This window comes from Brassica napus, chromosome A2, assembly GCF_020379485.1.
Source record: "Brassica napus cultivar Da-Ae chromosome A2, Da-Ae, whole genome shotgun sequence".
Lineage (NCBI taxonomy): Eukaryota > Viridiplantae > Streptophyta > Magnoliopsida > Brassicales > Brassicaceae > Brassica > Brassica napus.
Window position 1 is genome coordinate 11,511,144 of NC_063435.1, and position 15,957 is coordinate 11,527,100.

The 15,957-nt window shown below is 37.1% G+C and overlaps 2 protein-coding genes across 2 annotated transcripts; both read left to right on the plus strand.

Moving 5' to 3' along the window:
• Nucleotides 1-2,859: 2,859 nt before the first annotated feature.
• LOC106449641 (AP2-like ethylene-responsive transcription factor AIL1) lies at nt 2,860-6,520 on the plus strand. The gene is made up of 9 exons (XM_048757360.1): nt 2,860-3,237; nt 3,546-4,143; nt 4,330-4,412; nt 4,540-4,548; nt 4,682-4,770; nt 4,965-5,038; nt 5,805-5,855; nt 5,948-6,024; nt 6,104-6,520. The coding sequence occupies exons 1-9, from the start codon at nt 3,024-3,026 to the stop codon at nt 6,280-6,282; spliced, it is 1,374 nt and encodes a 457-aa protein (XP_048613317.1). The 5' UTR covers nt 2,860-3,023; the 3' UTR covers nt 6,283-6,520.
• Nucleotides 6,521-12,495: 5,975 nt separating this feature from the next.
• LOC125584205 lies at nt 12,496-15,806 on the plus strand. The gene is made up of 3 exons (XM_048752297.1): nt 12,496-12,991; nt 13,136-14,041; nt 14,200-15,806. The coding sequence occupies exons 1-3, from the start codon at nt 12,496-12,498 to the stop codon at nt 15,804-15,806; spliced, it is 3,009 nt and encodes a 1,002-aa protein (XP_048608254.1).
• The last annotated feature ends 151 nt before the right edge of the window (nt 15,807-15,957 follow it).

The window sequence follows — 15,957 nt, forward strand, 5'->3', positions numbered from 1 at the left end:
TCTCTTCCATTGACAGAGAAAGTAACTTGCGGAGCTTGACCTTTTATTATGTCATCAAAAACAGGTGAGCGATCAAGAACATTGATATCATTTAAAGTACCTGGAGGTCCAAAAAACGCATGCCATATCCATAAATCATACGAAGCAACCGCCTCTAACACTATTGTGGGTTTACCCGAACCACGTGAATATTGACCTTTCCAAGCGGTGGGACAATTCTTCCACTCCCAATGCATACAATCGATGCTCCCTATCATCCCGGGAAAGCCACGTTGCTCACCAATATAAAGTAGACGTTGAAGATCAGCTGGTGTTGGTTTTCTTAAGTACTCATCGCCGAATAAATATATTATTCCTTCTACAAAGTGTTCCACACATAACCGAACTGTCGTGCCACCGAGTCGGAGGTATTCGTCAACAGCATCAGCCGCAGAACCATAGGCCAAGACACGAATGGCTGCCGTACACTTCTGAAGTGGAGAGAGACTAAGCCTTCCGAGAGCATCTTTCTTTTGTCGAAAGTATTCAACTTCATTGGAAAGTCGATCAACAATACGCATGAACAATGACTTGTTCATTCTAAATCTTCGTCGGAATAGATTTTCAGGATATGTTGGAGTTTCACTGAAATAATCATTCCACAAACGTCGATCGCCTTCTTCACGATTTCTTTCGATGTGAACTCGTTTTTTTCTTTTTTTTCTTTCGTATTCTTGATCACCATAGTTAATGGCCAAATTTTCGAATGTTTGATCAAACTGTTGATCAAAATATTGATCAACATATTGATCAAAATATTCATCAAAACTTGGACCATCTACTCCCTCAAAATTGTTATGAGAAGAAGATGCCATATATGTGATCAAAATTGAAAATGTGTTTTTTTTTGGAAACGAGTGTATTTGGCGAAGGAGATAATTACGTAGAAGATATGATGATGAGAAAGAGTGTTTTGGCAAAGGAGATGATTAAGTAGAAGATATGATGATGAGAAATAGTGTTTTGGCAAAGGAGATGATCAAGTAGAAGATGACGAGAAAGAGTGTTTTGCGAATGAGACTTTGATATATTTAGAAAAGGAGAGAAGTAAACTTGTGAATTATGTATACAAAACTTGTGACTTATATAGAAAAGGAGAGAAGTAAAGAGAAGGGGTTTAATAGATGAGAAGAGAAGAAAGATCGTGTTAGATATGGGTCTTGTAATGGCTTTACTCTTTGAGTTGAGTTGAGATGAGATGAGAAGACAATTATCTAACTTATTTATTACCTAACCACACAGTCCTAACCACAACCATTCATCACAACAATTCACAAGCATTCATCACACTCTCTAACCACAACCTAACATGCATTTATTAACCTTAACAAGCATCTATCAACTTTATTACAGAGCTGAAAATACAGAGACAAAGCATTTACCAGTTTGAAGAGATCGTGAGCGATAGCTGAGAGACACACGGATCAGACGGAGAAGCTCTCAATGTCCTCGTTTGACACTCTCAACTCTTTATTTAGTTTGGTATAAGACTGTCCTTTTCCTGAACAAGATACATACATAAAAATAGATTAGCCGTAAACTAACTTAAGAAGAAGAAGACCTGAGATTCATTGAAGTACCTGAGATTCATTGAAGTACCCAACTAACTAATGATAGATATTGCTTCCTGCTCAATCTGAGAAAGTCCACAACTTGCGTAAACCCTAATTTCACAAGAACCAAAGATAATAAGAATAAGGAAGGTGTTTCATTCTAATACAGTGTTAGAGAAAATATACTAACCGCTTCTATCAAACGTTTCGTAGTCCATCACAAAGCTTTCATCCCCAATTCTTCAGAGAGTAGTTTCAGAGATGAAGATAGAATCAAGAGAAAGCACACACCAATTCGAGTTCAAGAGGAAGACGGAGGAGATGCGGTGATCGGTCTTCTGACGGATGACTCGAGAGAAGACGGAGGAGATGCGGTGAGGAGAACGCGAGTCGTCCTCCGTGGTGGTTTCCGATCAATCTTCTGGCGGAGAAAACGGACGAGACGTCGACGGGACCGACGGAGTCGTCGTCTTTCGTTGGTTTCGATCTTCTCTTTCTCGTCTCTCGGAGAAAACAAGAATGAAACGAAAATGCAAAAAGCCAAGAAAGAAAGAGAAAAGATATGTAAAAACAAAAGAAGATAAATTGTGGTGCTGCCACGTGTTTTAAAAACCACCATAAAACCGATTCCCAAAACCCTCCATTAAGGATCGGTAATCTTGATTTTTCTTTTCTTTGGATTTAATTAATTCACCAATAAACACTAAGAAACCCTTTAGGTTCTGCGATAAACATGGTCTTAGATACACTAATATCCTAATTCATTTTAACTTTATGCTATTTGAAATCCTCGTTTTAGTCAATTAGCTGTGAAAACGTTTATTCGAGTTATTAAATTAATAAATCCGACGACGGATTCGTTTCAGATAGCTTAATTTTTTCGGATATTTAGATTTGGATCTATCAAATTTGTTAATTTAATATTTATATCTGAAAGCCGCGAGTTCGGATCCGGATATCAAAATTAACGAATCCGAATATCCCTAATTTTTTTGCATATTCGGATCGGTCCCATGCTTAGTTTCTTCCTTCATCGTCGTAATCGTGCCCCAAAAAATTAAATAGAAAGAAACTCAAGATTCCAAATCGCATTAAAGAGTAACATTAAAAGATCTGAGGGAAAGAGGCACGAAAGCCTAGAAAAGTCAGATGCAAGTGCCCGAAAAAGAATGTGTAAAGAAACTTCCCTGTTGCCTTTCTATCATGCGAAGACAAAACTTCACCGCCACCTGTTTTGTCTTAAACTTCTTTTCACATTTAGTTTTTTTTTCCTTCGTTTCTGTTTTTTTTTCTTTCAATAATATTTTCACATTATAACAAACAAAGGTCATATTTAATCCACGTAACTCTAATATTTGTCTTTTAATGACTCCTTCGCATATGAGACCACGAATTGAATAAACACACAAACCCTACATATGTTGTGGAACTATGGGAGAGAGAGAAACATCTAGAGAGAGAAAGGGAGAAGAGATGAACAAATGGTTGGGGTTTTCTTTGACACCTCATTTGAGAATCTCCGATAGAGTTCAAGAAGAAGACGAAGAAAACTATGTTGTGACTAATCAACAAAAGGCTCTCATGCCTCTCAATTCGGATGGTTCTCCCTTCTTCACTGATCCTCTCACACATCATCCTCATCCTGGTACGTGTATATATATACGGTTAAGTTTCATGCATTTTGTAACTCATATGCATTTAATTAACAATGAAAAGTTGGCTCGTCATGTTTAGAATGTATTAATTATGCTTCTCTTTAGCTTGTTCAGATGTAGGATTCCCAACACATATATACACATATGCTCAAATATATACTATAAATAGATATGCTCACATATATACTATGCATACGTATGCTCACATATATACTATAAGTATATATGCTCACATATAGTGTATGTTGTTGGTTATGCAACGATTAATATATATTCTTAATTTGTTTTCTTTATATAGTCTGGCAATATGATATTAACCTTAATCATGATGATCATCATCATCATGACGAAGAAGTGCCAAAGCTGGAAGATTTCTTCTCCAACTCTCATCAAACCGAGTGTCCTCCTATAAGCGGCAATAACCAAACCAATGTGAACTGCACTACAATGCTTAACAGATTAAGCCCACCTGGTTATCTTCTCTACGAACAAGCCGTATCTACACCACAATACTCGAACCTAGATACCAACCTAAGCCATGATTATGGAGGTTCGGTCTCGGTTTTCAAATCTTGGTTAGGGCAAGGTACTCCAACATTTCCAGTCTCGAATACTTATGTTAGTGGAGAGGGCAGTACGAGCAATACAAGTAACTTTAGTCACGAAGAGACTAATTATAACACCAGTGGCTCGACGTTATTGTTGACTATGAGCCATGGCGCTGCTTCTGATCTGATCAACGAATTAAATGTATCTGTACCGGTGGAAGAACCGGTTAAGGTAGACGAGAAAAGAAAGAGTTTGGTCGGTAAATCGCAGGCCAAGGAACCGGTGGAAACGAGGAAGTCGGTTGATAGTTTGGGGCAAAGAACTTCTCAGTATCGTGGAGTTACAAAGTACGTAATCAAATTGTCGATGCCTTAAACTTACATGACATTTTTAATTTTATTTTGTTAAAGAACGTACACGATATAACAATGTGAATGCTACACTAAAGTACACATATATATATTTCTGCGTTGTTTTAGTTGTAAATATTGCTGTGTCGACGTCACGTGATATATATATATGCACGTATACAGACATAGGTGGACAGGGAGATATGAAGCTCACTTATGGGACAATAGCTGTAAGAAAGAAGGACAGTCGCGAAGGGGAAGACAAGGTTAGAAAACAAATTTTAAAATGATTAAATTTCGATTTAATTGTATAATCTTATTATTCGTGAATTGTACTAATAATGTTTTTGGTTTTTCTATATACTTTCAAATTCGCCTCTTGATCAATGACAGTGTATCTTGGTAAGCGAAAACACTTTATTTCAACAACCTATTCTGCAACAACCTTTTAAGTTTACTTTCATTTGGTGATATTGAAAACGTTGTAAACTTTACTAAATGATAAATATAATGCTCTTAAGTAATACTATAACAGGAGGGTATGATGATGAGGAGAAAGCTGCGAGGGCTTATGATTTAGCGGCCATGAAGTATTGGGGTCCTACTACTCACTTAAATTTTCCTGTAAGTTTCTTTTGTGGAGTGGACCATACATCCACTATTAGCTACTATTATTACATACACCAATACAACATATTTATTTCGATATTTAGATCCTGAATGCGTTTCTTAACGAACTTATTGACTCTTTTGATTGAAAGATATAGAGTTTGCTGGTGAATAGTGATGTCAGTTTTTTTTTACATTCTTCAATTCAGTTGAGTAATTACGAAAAGGAGATGGAGGAACTCAACAACATGACTAGGCAAGAATTTGTTGCCATGTTGAGGAGGTAAATAAACTCAGAATCACTCTCCTCTCGATGCTATATTGTATTTAGAAAAATACTTTAGGATAGCAGACTTAGCAGTAAAATAAAATTTTATTCAAATTTTCAATGTAAACTAGTATATGAGAGAAAAAAATCCAAATAAAACTAATTAAAAGTTTTTTCAAGTTTTATTTTATATTTGAATTTTTTAGGGTTTAGGGTTTCTTATTATGAGATAGAATTAGGGTTAGAGTTTAGTTTTGGAGTAATTTAATCGTTTTATCCTTTAGTTAATGTTATTTTTAAAAAAATGTGCTATTTTTATCACAGTTTTGTTGTTAGTTAAGAGATTTTCCTTTGTATTTATATTTGATATATATGGAACTATATATTAGTACTATAAATATTTTACTGTGAAAATATGCTATAGATTTTTTGTAGGTGTAAATATTTTCGCCGTAAGATTTTGGTCGTAGGTTTGAAAATATTTGATTATCTAGTTGTAAATTTTCTGAAACCAAGATATATATGAGTATTTTAGGTATTTTATTTTCTAAAACCAAAAATGAAAAAAATAAAAGAAAGTCTATAACTTAAAAAAAAAATCTAAAACATGACAGATTTGCGTTTTTGAAAAAAAAGAATTAAGCTATAGAAATGTTGTAAATCAGTTCTAAAGCACTTGCCAATCATCCTCTTAAACAACTCTTTTTTTTTTGAACTGATAATTTATTTTTAGCCTACAAACACCTTGACCAACATTTTGTGTCGACTTTCTCACATATAGGAATAGCAGTGGATTTTCAAGGGGAGCTTCGATTTACAGAGGAGTCACAAGGTTCGGTCTGGACATATACGTTTGAGAAATTACGTACATTTAGGCATGTAAATAGATTAGGATCGTGATCATGCATGTAAAATCGCTTGCAGGCATCATCAACATGGAAGATGGCAGGCTAGGATCGGAAGAGTTGCTGGAAACAAAGACTTGTACCTTGGCACATTTAGTATGAACCACTTTTACATTAGCTAGAAATTATATATACACATTTTTATTAATTATCAACTATGTTTAATATAATGAAGGCACACAAGAAGAAGCAGCGGAGGCGTACGATATAGCTGCAATAAAATTCAGAGGTGTAAACGCTGTTACCAATTTCGATATATGCAGATACGATGTGAAGAGAATATGTTCAAACTCTACGATCATCAATAGTGACCAGGCCAAACGTTCACCCTCCAACTCTGCCTCTGGCCAATAACGATTAAAGTGAAACTCCTTGCCGGAGAGGGGACGGTAAGACTTTTCCGATGTTTACTATGAGGAACTGATCACTGATGTAATATACAATCTCGTTATGGTTTAATAAACACTAGGGAAATTTGAACACGTAGCAAGCTTGTTGTAGCTCAGGGACACCAGGATTTTCAGTTTCAACTTGTTGTCGTATTGAATTGTTGGTTACATTTTCTAGTCGTGTCACCAATCTCTTTTGTTTCTGAGACCTCTCATGTCATTGAATTAAATCTTATACGTTGAGTTGGAATTATTTATTTTCTAACGAGTAATAGATTAGGAAATAAGAAAGTTCTTAATTAACTGTTTAGGAGTTATCTAAACCTTATTATTTATTGGGTTCAGGATTTTAAATTCTTATATATATGGAGATATCAAAATGTGACATAACATATAAGTTTAGAAATCTTGTGAGTGTTTAAGAATTTGAGTGATTTTTTTAAGCTAATAAGAGAGTGATTCTTATTGATCTTTGAGTTCATACAAACATACATAGATTCTACATTTGGTATCACAGGTTTCAGGTTGACAAGAAATCTGCAAGAAGACTAAAATACCCTTCGAAATATGAATGGTATCTATCGAGATATGATTGAGAGATATGTAGCAGAGATTAAGTCAGAAGATCCCAGAAGTTAATTGTGGGGCACGAGATGAATGTGATCCTTACTTTGAAGGGGAGAATATAAGATATCAAACTATGTCCCACATTGGTAGATTAGACAAAGAGTGTCTAATATATAAAGATAAGTCCAACTCTAATTAGTATGAGGCTTTTTTGGAAGGAACCCAAAAGCAAATTCATGCGGGTTTGCCTGTTAAGCCCAAAGTTGATAGTATCGTACTAATAATCGGGACAATATAGAGTTGGACATGGACTTTCACAATCTCAACAATTGGTATCATAGCCTTAGGAAGCGATGGGGGATATTGTTGCTGCGTCTGAAAAGATAAAACATGGTGGATGAACGCCTTCGATACAATGTCTGATGTTGAGCTCAACCAATTACACCGTTTGGTCTATGAGAATGAAGATCGCATTGAAATTCCAAAAATTCTGGGAAGCTATCGAGGAAGATGAACCAATCAGATGGAGATAATGGCTATAGCTTTATTGTTTCAATATATACATGAAACCCTTATTCTTCAAGCTGGAGAACTCAGCACTGCGAAAAAGTATGGGAAGCAATCAAGACAAGGCATGTAGGAGCAGAACAGGTTAAAGAGCTAGGTTACACACCCTTATGAATGAGTTTGATCGACTCAAGATGAAGGAGAACGAGACTATCGATGTTTTCGGAGGAAATTAGCTGAGATATCATCAAAATCTGCAGCTCTAGGTGTAAGCATCGAAGAGGCCAAACTCGTTAAGTAGTTCCTTGGTAGTCTCCCGCGAAAGAAGTATATTAATATTGTGGCTTCTCTCGAGAAAGTTCTAGATCTTAATACTACTAGTTTCGAAGACATTATCGGTCGTTTAAAATTTTACGAAGAACGCATCTTCGATGATGAAGAACCACATGAAGATCAAACGAAACTAATGGATGCAAACAATGAAGTTTCAACGAGCCAAAACAATCAAGAAGGTAGGAGAGACTACAATAGAGATTTCAGAAACCAAGGGCCTGGAGCAACAAGCTAAATCAAATCCTTATGGAGCTACAGTTCAAGAAGTGCAGGAAAGAGCCATCGGTTTATAGAGAGACTGTCAATAGATGCCTCTTAACTGGGGCAGTGTCCGTAGATGACTTGTTCATCACGGGAACAAGTAAAAGGGTTATTACAGAGTTTAAGGGGGAGATGGCATCAAGGTTTGATATGAGTGATCTTGGTGAATTAACCTACTACTTGGGAATAGAAGTGAGTCGACAAGCCGATGGTATAACCCTGCAACAACGATGTTATGCACTTAAAATCTTGGAGGAAATCGGAATGGTTAAGTGTAACATGACGCGCACACCGATGGAGTCCGAGTTAAAGTTATCTAAAGCTGAGAAGGAAAAAGACATCGATGCTACGAGCTACAGAAGGAGTGTCGATTGTGTCAGGTACTTGATTCATACCAGACCTAACCTATCGTATTGTGTGGACATCTTGAGTCGCTATATGCAATGTCCTAAGGAGTCTCACAGAGCTGCAATGAAGAAATATCTACGGTATCTACGAGGATCAACTACACTTGGTTTGGTCTTTAAGCATGTGCGTTCTGATATACCAAGACTCATCGGATATTTAGATAGCAGTCATAACATCGACCTTGATGATGGATGGAGCACGGCTGGTCACATATTTTACTTCAGTGAAAGTTTGATCACGTGGTGTAAGCAAGAAAACATTGTGTTATCTTCGTGTGAGGCTGAGTTCATGGCAGGGACCAAGGCAGCAAGGCAAGCTATATGGCTCCAAGAGTTTCTGAGTGAGATCATGGAACAGCCGTGTGAAAAGGTCACCATACTGATCGATAATCAATATGCAATTTCTTTGACTAAGAACCCAGTTTTTCACGAAAGAAACAAGTACGTACATTCAAGGTACCATTTTATCAGAGAGTGTGTTGAGAAATGTCAGATCATCGTGTATCATGTTCCTGGTGACAAGCAAAAGACATACATTCTAACTAAGGCACTGGAAAGAATCAAATTCAAGGAAATGAGAGATCTCATTGGTGTTCAAGATTTAGCGGGAAATGAATTCAAACTTAAATGGGAGAATGTTGAAATAAGCTTGAAATAACTTGAAGATCAAGTTATCTATTTCCTACCGAGTTATGGATTAGGAAATACGAAAGTCTTTAAGTGTTTAGGAGTTATCTAAACCTTATTATCTATTGTGTATATGAGTTTATATTTTTATATATATAGAGATGTTAAAGTGTGGCATAACATATGAGTTTAGAGATCTTTTGAATAAGTTTCTTAAACTAATAAGAAAGTTATTCTTATTGATCTTTGAGTTCATACAAGCATGCATAGACACTACTTTATATAAGTTCAAAACAATTACAAAGTAGACAAATAAAACATCTCTTCAAAAAATTATTTTATATTCGAATTCTAGCTAACCTGCTGGACCGAACTATACAATCTAATATATAACAAGTACGCGCACTCCAATGGTGCGCATTTACACGTTCTCTTTTTATTCGTTGTCTGTGTATATGTTGAATACGTTTGCATACATGTGTACACATGTACCTTTATACGTTATACATATACATACATTGTGAATTTTTGATCATAATAACAATTTTGTGTGTATATATGTTGGAGTCTTGGAGAAGATGCGTTTTGATTGAAGTAGGGTATCTTGCATGCTTAGCATCTTTCACAGATTCTTTATCACAGACAAAAATCTAGATTCCTTAATGTCGACGCAATGTGGCCACACATGCACACATTTGATGGCGAGTCTCTATATATACACATGTCCGTGTTATACTATATAAGTATATATATCGAACTGCTTTGAATATGCTTTGATGACGAAGGTGTAACTTTCTTAAATTGGCTCCATACCTCACAGATAAATGATATGATATAACTCAGAATCTACTTTACGTGTGTCTCTTTAATCACAGCACATTCCCCTCGAATACTAGTTAAAAAAATATTTTAAAATAATTTTATAAAATACTGTCAGAATCAGTATTAGACCATTCCATAGGTAACGTTTGTTTCGAAATATGAATCAGTACATTGGTAAAAACATCTGTCACAAAAAATAGTTTTACAGACAAAAAAAAAATATCACCAGAACGAGATCCATTTCCACAGAACAAGAACTATTCCATAGATGCTCTCTTTTTCTCAACCGTTAAAAAAATGACATAACGCGTGTTTTACACTGACATAAATTAGGATAAGACATGCGCTTTGCGCAGGGTAAATGTATATGAAAATTATTTAAGAAATACCGTATCAAAAATAAAATTTATATTATTGATCGAATAAATATTTTTGGCCCTTAAACAATTTTTAAAAACTATTTTGTTAATTATATAATTTGTTTGCTAATAAACTGATCTCATTTTTAAAAATATTTTAGGTTAAAAAGTTATTTATCGCATAAAAACCTAACATTTTGGTTACAATGAAACTATGTCAGCTCGGTTTTATATCATGATTTAGGAATTTAAAAGTTAATTACGGTTATGAGAAGTTTACGTTCACGTGACAATCCTATTTATCTTCGATATTTTTCTCCGTTTTATGTCATTTTGGTTATTGCTCGATATAAATATCGATTTTTGAGTTTATTCTCATTTCTTTCTTTTATTTTGGCATGAGATTTATAAAATGGTTAAGACTCAAAATTATTAAAGAGATACATACTTAGGTTAAGATTTCCGCATTGTGTATAATAAATATTATATATTTATTACTTATTTTATATTTTTTGCGTATTATGAAATAATAAAATAATCAGTATATATTAAAAAACTAAGAAATCAGTTACTATTATGTAATAAATTGGCTTGCACATTTAAATTAAATGACCGCTCTTGTTTATTCGCAATCATTTTAGGATGAATAAATTAAAACAATCAATCTTATATATCGTATATAACATATACAAAAAATTATGTGAGACTTTTAACAGTTTTAGTAATTTATACTCGTTTTGAAAAATTTAAAATACAACATATACACAAAATCTAAAATTTTAATATATGATAATGTAATTGTGTAATTTATTTTAATAATAAAGAATTAAACAAAAATGATAGAAAGTATACAGATTATTAGCAAATCTTCATTATTTAAAATTATTAATTACCATAATGGACATACTATATAATATAACATTCCCTAGCAATTTAATTTTGGACTAACAAAATTCTCAATTGATTTTCAAGCATGACAACTCAGCATGACACTTTTTTTTAATTAGAACAAACTACATGTTCTAAACGTTTTAAATGTTTTTCTATTAATATATAGGGGATGTTAAACCACTAACCATTAATTTTTAACATATTAATTTTAACAGTTTTAGTACTTTTGTCGTTTTTTAAAATTCAAAATATAACATATACGAAAAAATTTATATTTTAATTTTATAGCTAATTTGATTGTTTAATTTATTTTAATAATATAAAATTAAACAAAAACGATGGATGAGATATAAATTGTTATCAAATCTTTATTATTGGAATCATTAATTGTCATATATTTATTAGTCATATTTGGTAATTCCGCAGCTTTTATTTATTTAAGAAAAGAAAATATTAATTGTACACTTTAATTAATTTTATGATTAGTTTAATGAAAAGTATAATATATACTTAATTGGACCAACATATTTTCTAAAGACTCTAAATTTCATTCTGGTAAAAACACGTGGCTACATTTAAATATTGTAATGTTTCTCAATTAATATATAAGGGATTTTTTTTTTTTTGTTAAAGGATTTTCATTAATATTAATAAAGGATACAAGCAAGCTTTAGAACTAAAAGATAACAGTTACATAAGAGAAAGGGGGGAGGAACAGCAAAGGCTGATATTCAACTAGATTATCAAGAATGAGAAAAAGCAGTATGGTGGGTCAAACCAAAAGGAAGCCAACAAGGGACCTCTTGGGAGACCTTGAGCCTCCATCGCCGAGCATTTATCCCGCAAAGAAGAAAGGATGAGTTTTACCACCCTAGCAGCAGGCCATGTGAGGCCATCATGAAGACGCCTGTTTCTTTCTCTCCAAAGCTCATAGACAGATGCCTGCCAGCCCTGAAGAAAAGCTATCCTTTGTGTGTTATTACCAGGAGCATGAGGCAGCCAGAGTAAGACCTCCGACCATGATAAAGGCCAGTCTGCTATTCCAAATGTAGACATGATAGAGTTCCATACAGCAGAGGAGAAGGAGCATGTGAAAAAAAGGTGATCTCTGCTTTCATTGCAGCTTCCACACAACAAACCGACCGTTTCCACATCCGAACTCCAAGTAGCAATGCGGTCGAAAGTTGGATTCCTGTTAAGAGTGAATAGCCATGCTGTTGTAGCGTGTCTAGGAATCACAGCTTTATGCCAGATGAGCGGTGCCCAAGCCTTCCTTTGACGTTGAGTCCGTATGGCGTTGAAGACAATCTTTGCTGAAGGTTTTTCTCTCTCCTCTCGAGAGCGACAACACAGACGATTTCCTCTGCTCTCCGTTTGTTTCCGTCATGCTAGGTCATCGCCCGGATGGCTCCGCCAGCTCCGCCAGCACCGCCCCCTCCCCTCCCACCAGACCCTCCGGCCCTCCCGGCGGCACATCAGCTCCACCCACCGTCCCCTCCTAATCCTTCCATCAAATCCGGCTCTGCATCTCTTGAAGCCTCGGCTTCTCCGGTACTGGTCCCTTCTGACCAGACGACTCCCTCCGCCTCGTCGGTCGGTATTAAGGCTGGTCTTACTGATTTACCAGCTAATTGCTCTCCATCTCCTATGGCTGTGGACGCTCCTTCTGCTACAGGTCAAGGTTCTTCCAACCCAGATCCGACCCCTTCTCAAGAGAAAAAATTTAATTGGGCGGAGAACTTGCATTCTGCTGCTCGATTCCCGGTCACTGAAGTCCCGGTTTTTGTGTCTGCTGAAGGTAGACCTAGAGTTCGTGTCTCCAATGGGGTCTTTGAAAGAGGAGCCAAGCTTCACAGTGATTACATTGTTGGTATTTTCTATGGAAAAGCTCCTTCTTATGGTAAGATTTGGGGTGTTCTAAACTACTTATGGGGCAAGGACAAAAGGGTTACCATCCACCACTTATCGAAGAATGCTTACCTCTTCTACATTCCTTCCCCTTCCCTGCGTAACCGTATTCTCTAACACGAGCTTTGGCGAGTAGGGGATTCTCCCTTCTTTGTAACGAAGTGGAAGTCAGAATTTACCACTAATCCGCCGTCGCTAGACAAGGCTCCGGTGTGGATAACGCTACAGAATCTACCTTTTGATCTCATCACTCCTGAGGGTTTGAGCTCTGTATGTTATCCGCTGGGTAGAGTAGTGGACTCCAAACCGTTCACCAGCATCTCTTCTGCAGAGGTGAAGGTTATCGTTGATCTGACTAAGCCCATGCCTCCAGAGGTGGAAGTTGAATGTGACGATGGGAATGTGCTTCTTATTAAAGTTATTTGCCCCTGGTTACCTCCTCTCTGCCCCATCTGTAACCAAATTGGTCACAAGGCAGCTCTTTGTCCCTCTGCTCCGACTCCAGAGAAGAAAAAGGAGAAGCAAAAAGGTAAACAGAGTGTTTCCTCGGAAAATCAGGCTGTAAAACAAAAAGGCTCTTCTGTTGGTCCAGAATGGCGTCCTATATCTATTGTGGAAAAAGGATCCACGTCAAACAATGCAAGTATCCCAGAAACCAACAAGGGCTCTATCCCAGCGCCCGATCAGAACCTTGAAGCTTTGGCTTTTGAGCCCTCTTCTGCTCACGGAGGCTTGGTGTCGCCCACTGCGTCAGCAGCTGTTGACACTCAAGTCCGTCCGAAAACTTGCAACGACCTTCCTCAACGAAAAATTCCTTTCACAGAGATCAGAAGTAAAGGGTCTTCGAAAGGAAGAGTCTCTGTCAGAGACGACCCTGTGCTCACCGAAAATCCGTTCCAGGTTCTTCAGATAGAGGCTTCTCCAGAAGAAGTAAATGACCGGAGGATAATATGTGTCTCTCAAGAAGTTTCTCCCACCTCTTTGGCTTTGCTAAATCGTAATCAGAAGAAAAGAAAGCTCCGAAACTCCCCAGTTCTCGGTGGTATGCTTCCCATTGCGTGGAAGGATAATCACCCCACCATATAATTTTAATGTTAGGAACATTTTTTTGGAACGTGCGAGGACTAAACGAACCATCAAAGCATAGCCCACTATCTAGCTGGCTGTACATTAGACCAGTATCTTTTGGGGCGCTTCTAGAAACTCACGTTAAGGTAGCAAGCAAGCAAAATATATTGTCAGCTATTGGAGGGGATTGGTCAGTGAAGACTAACTACGAATTCTCGGAACTGGGGAAAATTTGGGTCTTGTTCAGAGCTCTAACTCGTGTTAGAGTTCTTTTCAAAGATCTGCAATCTATCACTTGCGAAGTTATTTTGGAAAACAACACTGAATTCATCTATACAGCAGTGTATGCGGCTAATGAAGTTGACACCCGGATTGATCTTTGGACTTCTCTCCGGGATACCTCAGCCTCCTTCGGCCTCCAAGGAAAACCATGGTTGGTTGTGGGGGATTTTAATGAAATATTACATCCCAGTGAGACGTCAAACAAAAGCGTTATCTCGACGTCGAGGGGTATGAGAGCTTTTGGTGACTATTTATCCGATATTGGATTATTTGACCTTCCTTGGTCTGGCCCAACTTTCACCTGGCAAAATAATAGACCTTCTGATCCTATTGGTAAGAAGCTGGATCGTTGTCTGATTAATGGTTGTTGGCTGCACAAATTCCCTTCCAGTCATTGTTTGTTTGAAGCGCCAGAATTTTCAGATCATACGCCGGGTTTCATCAAGCTGTCTTCTGATCCACCGTCTTTTGGAACACGTCCATTCAAATTCTTCAACCTGCTGCTAAAGAATCCCCTATTTCTAGAAAAGGTTGAGCAGTCTTGGTCAGAAGTTGGGTTGCAGGCTAATTCCTTAAAAGATTTTGGTTTCAAGTTAAAAAGCCTCAAACGCCCGATGAAATCCTTACTGAAGGAAAACTATAGTGACATCGAAAAAAGGGTGGCAGTAGCTTTTGATGACTTAACAGCAAAGCAGTTCCTGGCGTTGAATGATCCGTCTTCTCATAATGTTCAAAATGAAGTGGAAGCTCGAAGGATTTGGTCAGAGTTAAGGGTTGCGGAGGATAGCTTTTTCTATCAAAGATCTCGTATTAGATGGATGTGTGGGGGTGATTTGAATACTCTGTACTATCATAGCCTCACTACTTCTCGGAATGCTGGAAATGCCATAAAATTTCTTACTAATCCTGATGGATCGATGACCTCTTCCCTTGAGGAGGTTCATCAAGTGGCTGTTGATCATTTCCAGACTATTCTCAGCACAATCAGGGGTGCTTTTTGTCCAGAGTTACCAGAATATCTCGAGAGCCTGATTGTGGTTAAATGTTCCTCGCAGCAGCAGTCCCTGTTCAACGAAGAGTTCCCAAACGAACAGATCCAGAGCTGTCTCTTCAAGATGCCAAGAAACAAAACGCCAGGACCAGATGGATTTCCGGTTGAATTCTTCAAAAGTGCTTGGTCTATTGGACAAGAGTTTCTAACTACGGTCAGAAATTTCTTTACCCACTGTTTCATGTCGACTTCTCTAAACGCGACATCTCTGATCCTATTAGCGAAGCGCCCAGGAGCTGATAAAATTCAGGAATTTCGCCCTATTGCCTGCCTAAACACTCAGTACAAGCTCATCACTAGGCTGCTGTCGAAGAGATTGAAATCGACGCTGCCGGGTCTGATTTTACCTAACCAAACAGCCTTTGTGTCTGATCGCTTGTTAGTGGAAAACGTATTGCTAGCTTAAGAAGTTATTCAAGGGTACCATATCCCCTCTGGCCAACCAAAGATCACACTGAAAGTAGACTTAGCAAAGGCTTTTGACTCGGTCCGATGGGATTTTGTCCTCAGTGTACTCGCTGCTTACGACCTGCCTGCGAAATTCATTTCCTGGATCC

What these genes read in the sequence shown, in the direction of transcription:
- LOC106449641 (XM_048757360.1), top strand. Translation starts at nt 3,024, where the DNA reads ATGGGAGAGAGAGAAACATCTAGAGAGAGAAAGGGAGAAGAGATGAAC. An exon ending in CACACATCATCCTCATCCTG is followed by an intron (nt 3,238 to 3,545) that starts GTACGTGTATAT and finishes TTCTTTATATAG; the next exon opens with TCTGGCAATATGATATTAAC. An exon ending in CTACTCACTTAAATTTTCCT is followed by an intron (nt 4,771 to 4,964) that starts GTAAGTTTCTTT and finishes TCTTCAATTCAG; the next exon opens with TTGAGTAATTACGAAAAGGA.
- LOC125584205 (XM_048752297.1), top strand. Translation starts at nt 12,496, where the DNA reads ATGGCTCCGCCAGCTCCGCCAGCACCGCCCCCTCCCCTCCCACCAGAC. An exon ending in TGGAAAAGCTCCTTCTTATG is followed by an intron (nt 12,992 to 13,135) that starts GTAAGATTTGGG and finishes TTTGGCGAGTAG; the next exon opens with GGGATTCTCCCTTCTTTGTA. An exon ending in AAACTCCCCAGTTCTCGGTG is followed by an intron (nt 14,042 to 14,199) that starts GTATGCTTCCCA and finishes GGGCGCTTCTAG; the next exon opens with AAACTCACGTTAAGGTAGCA.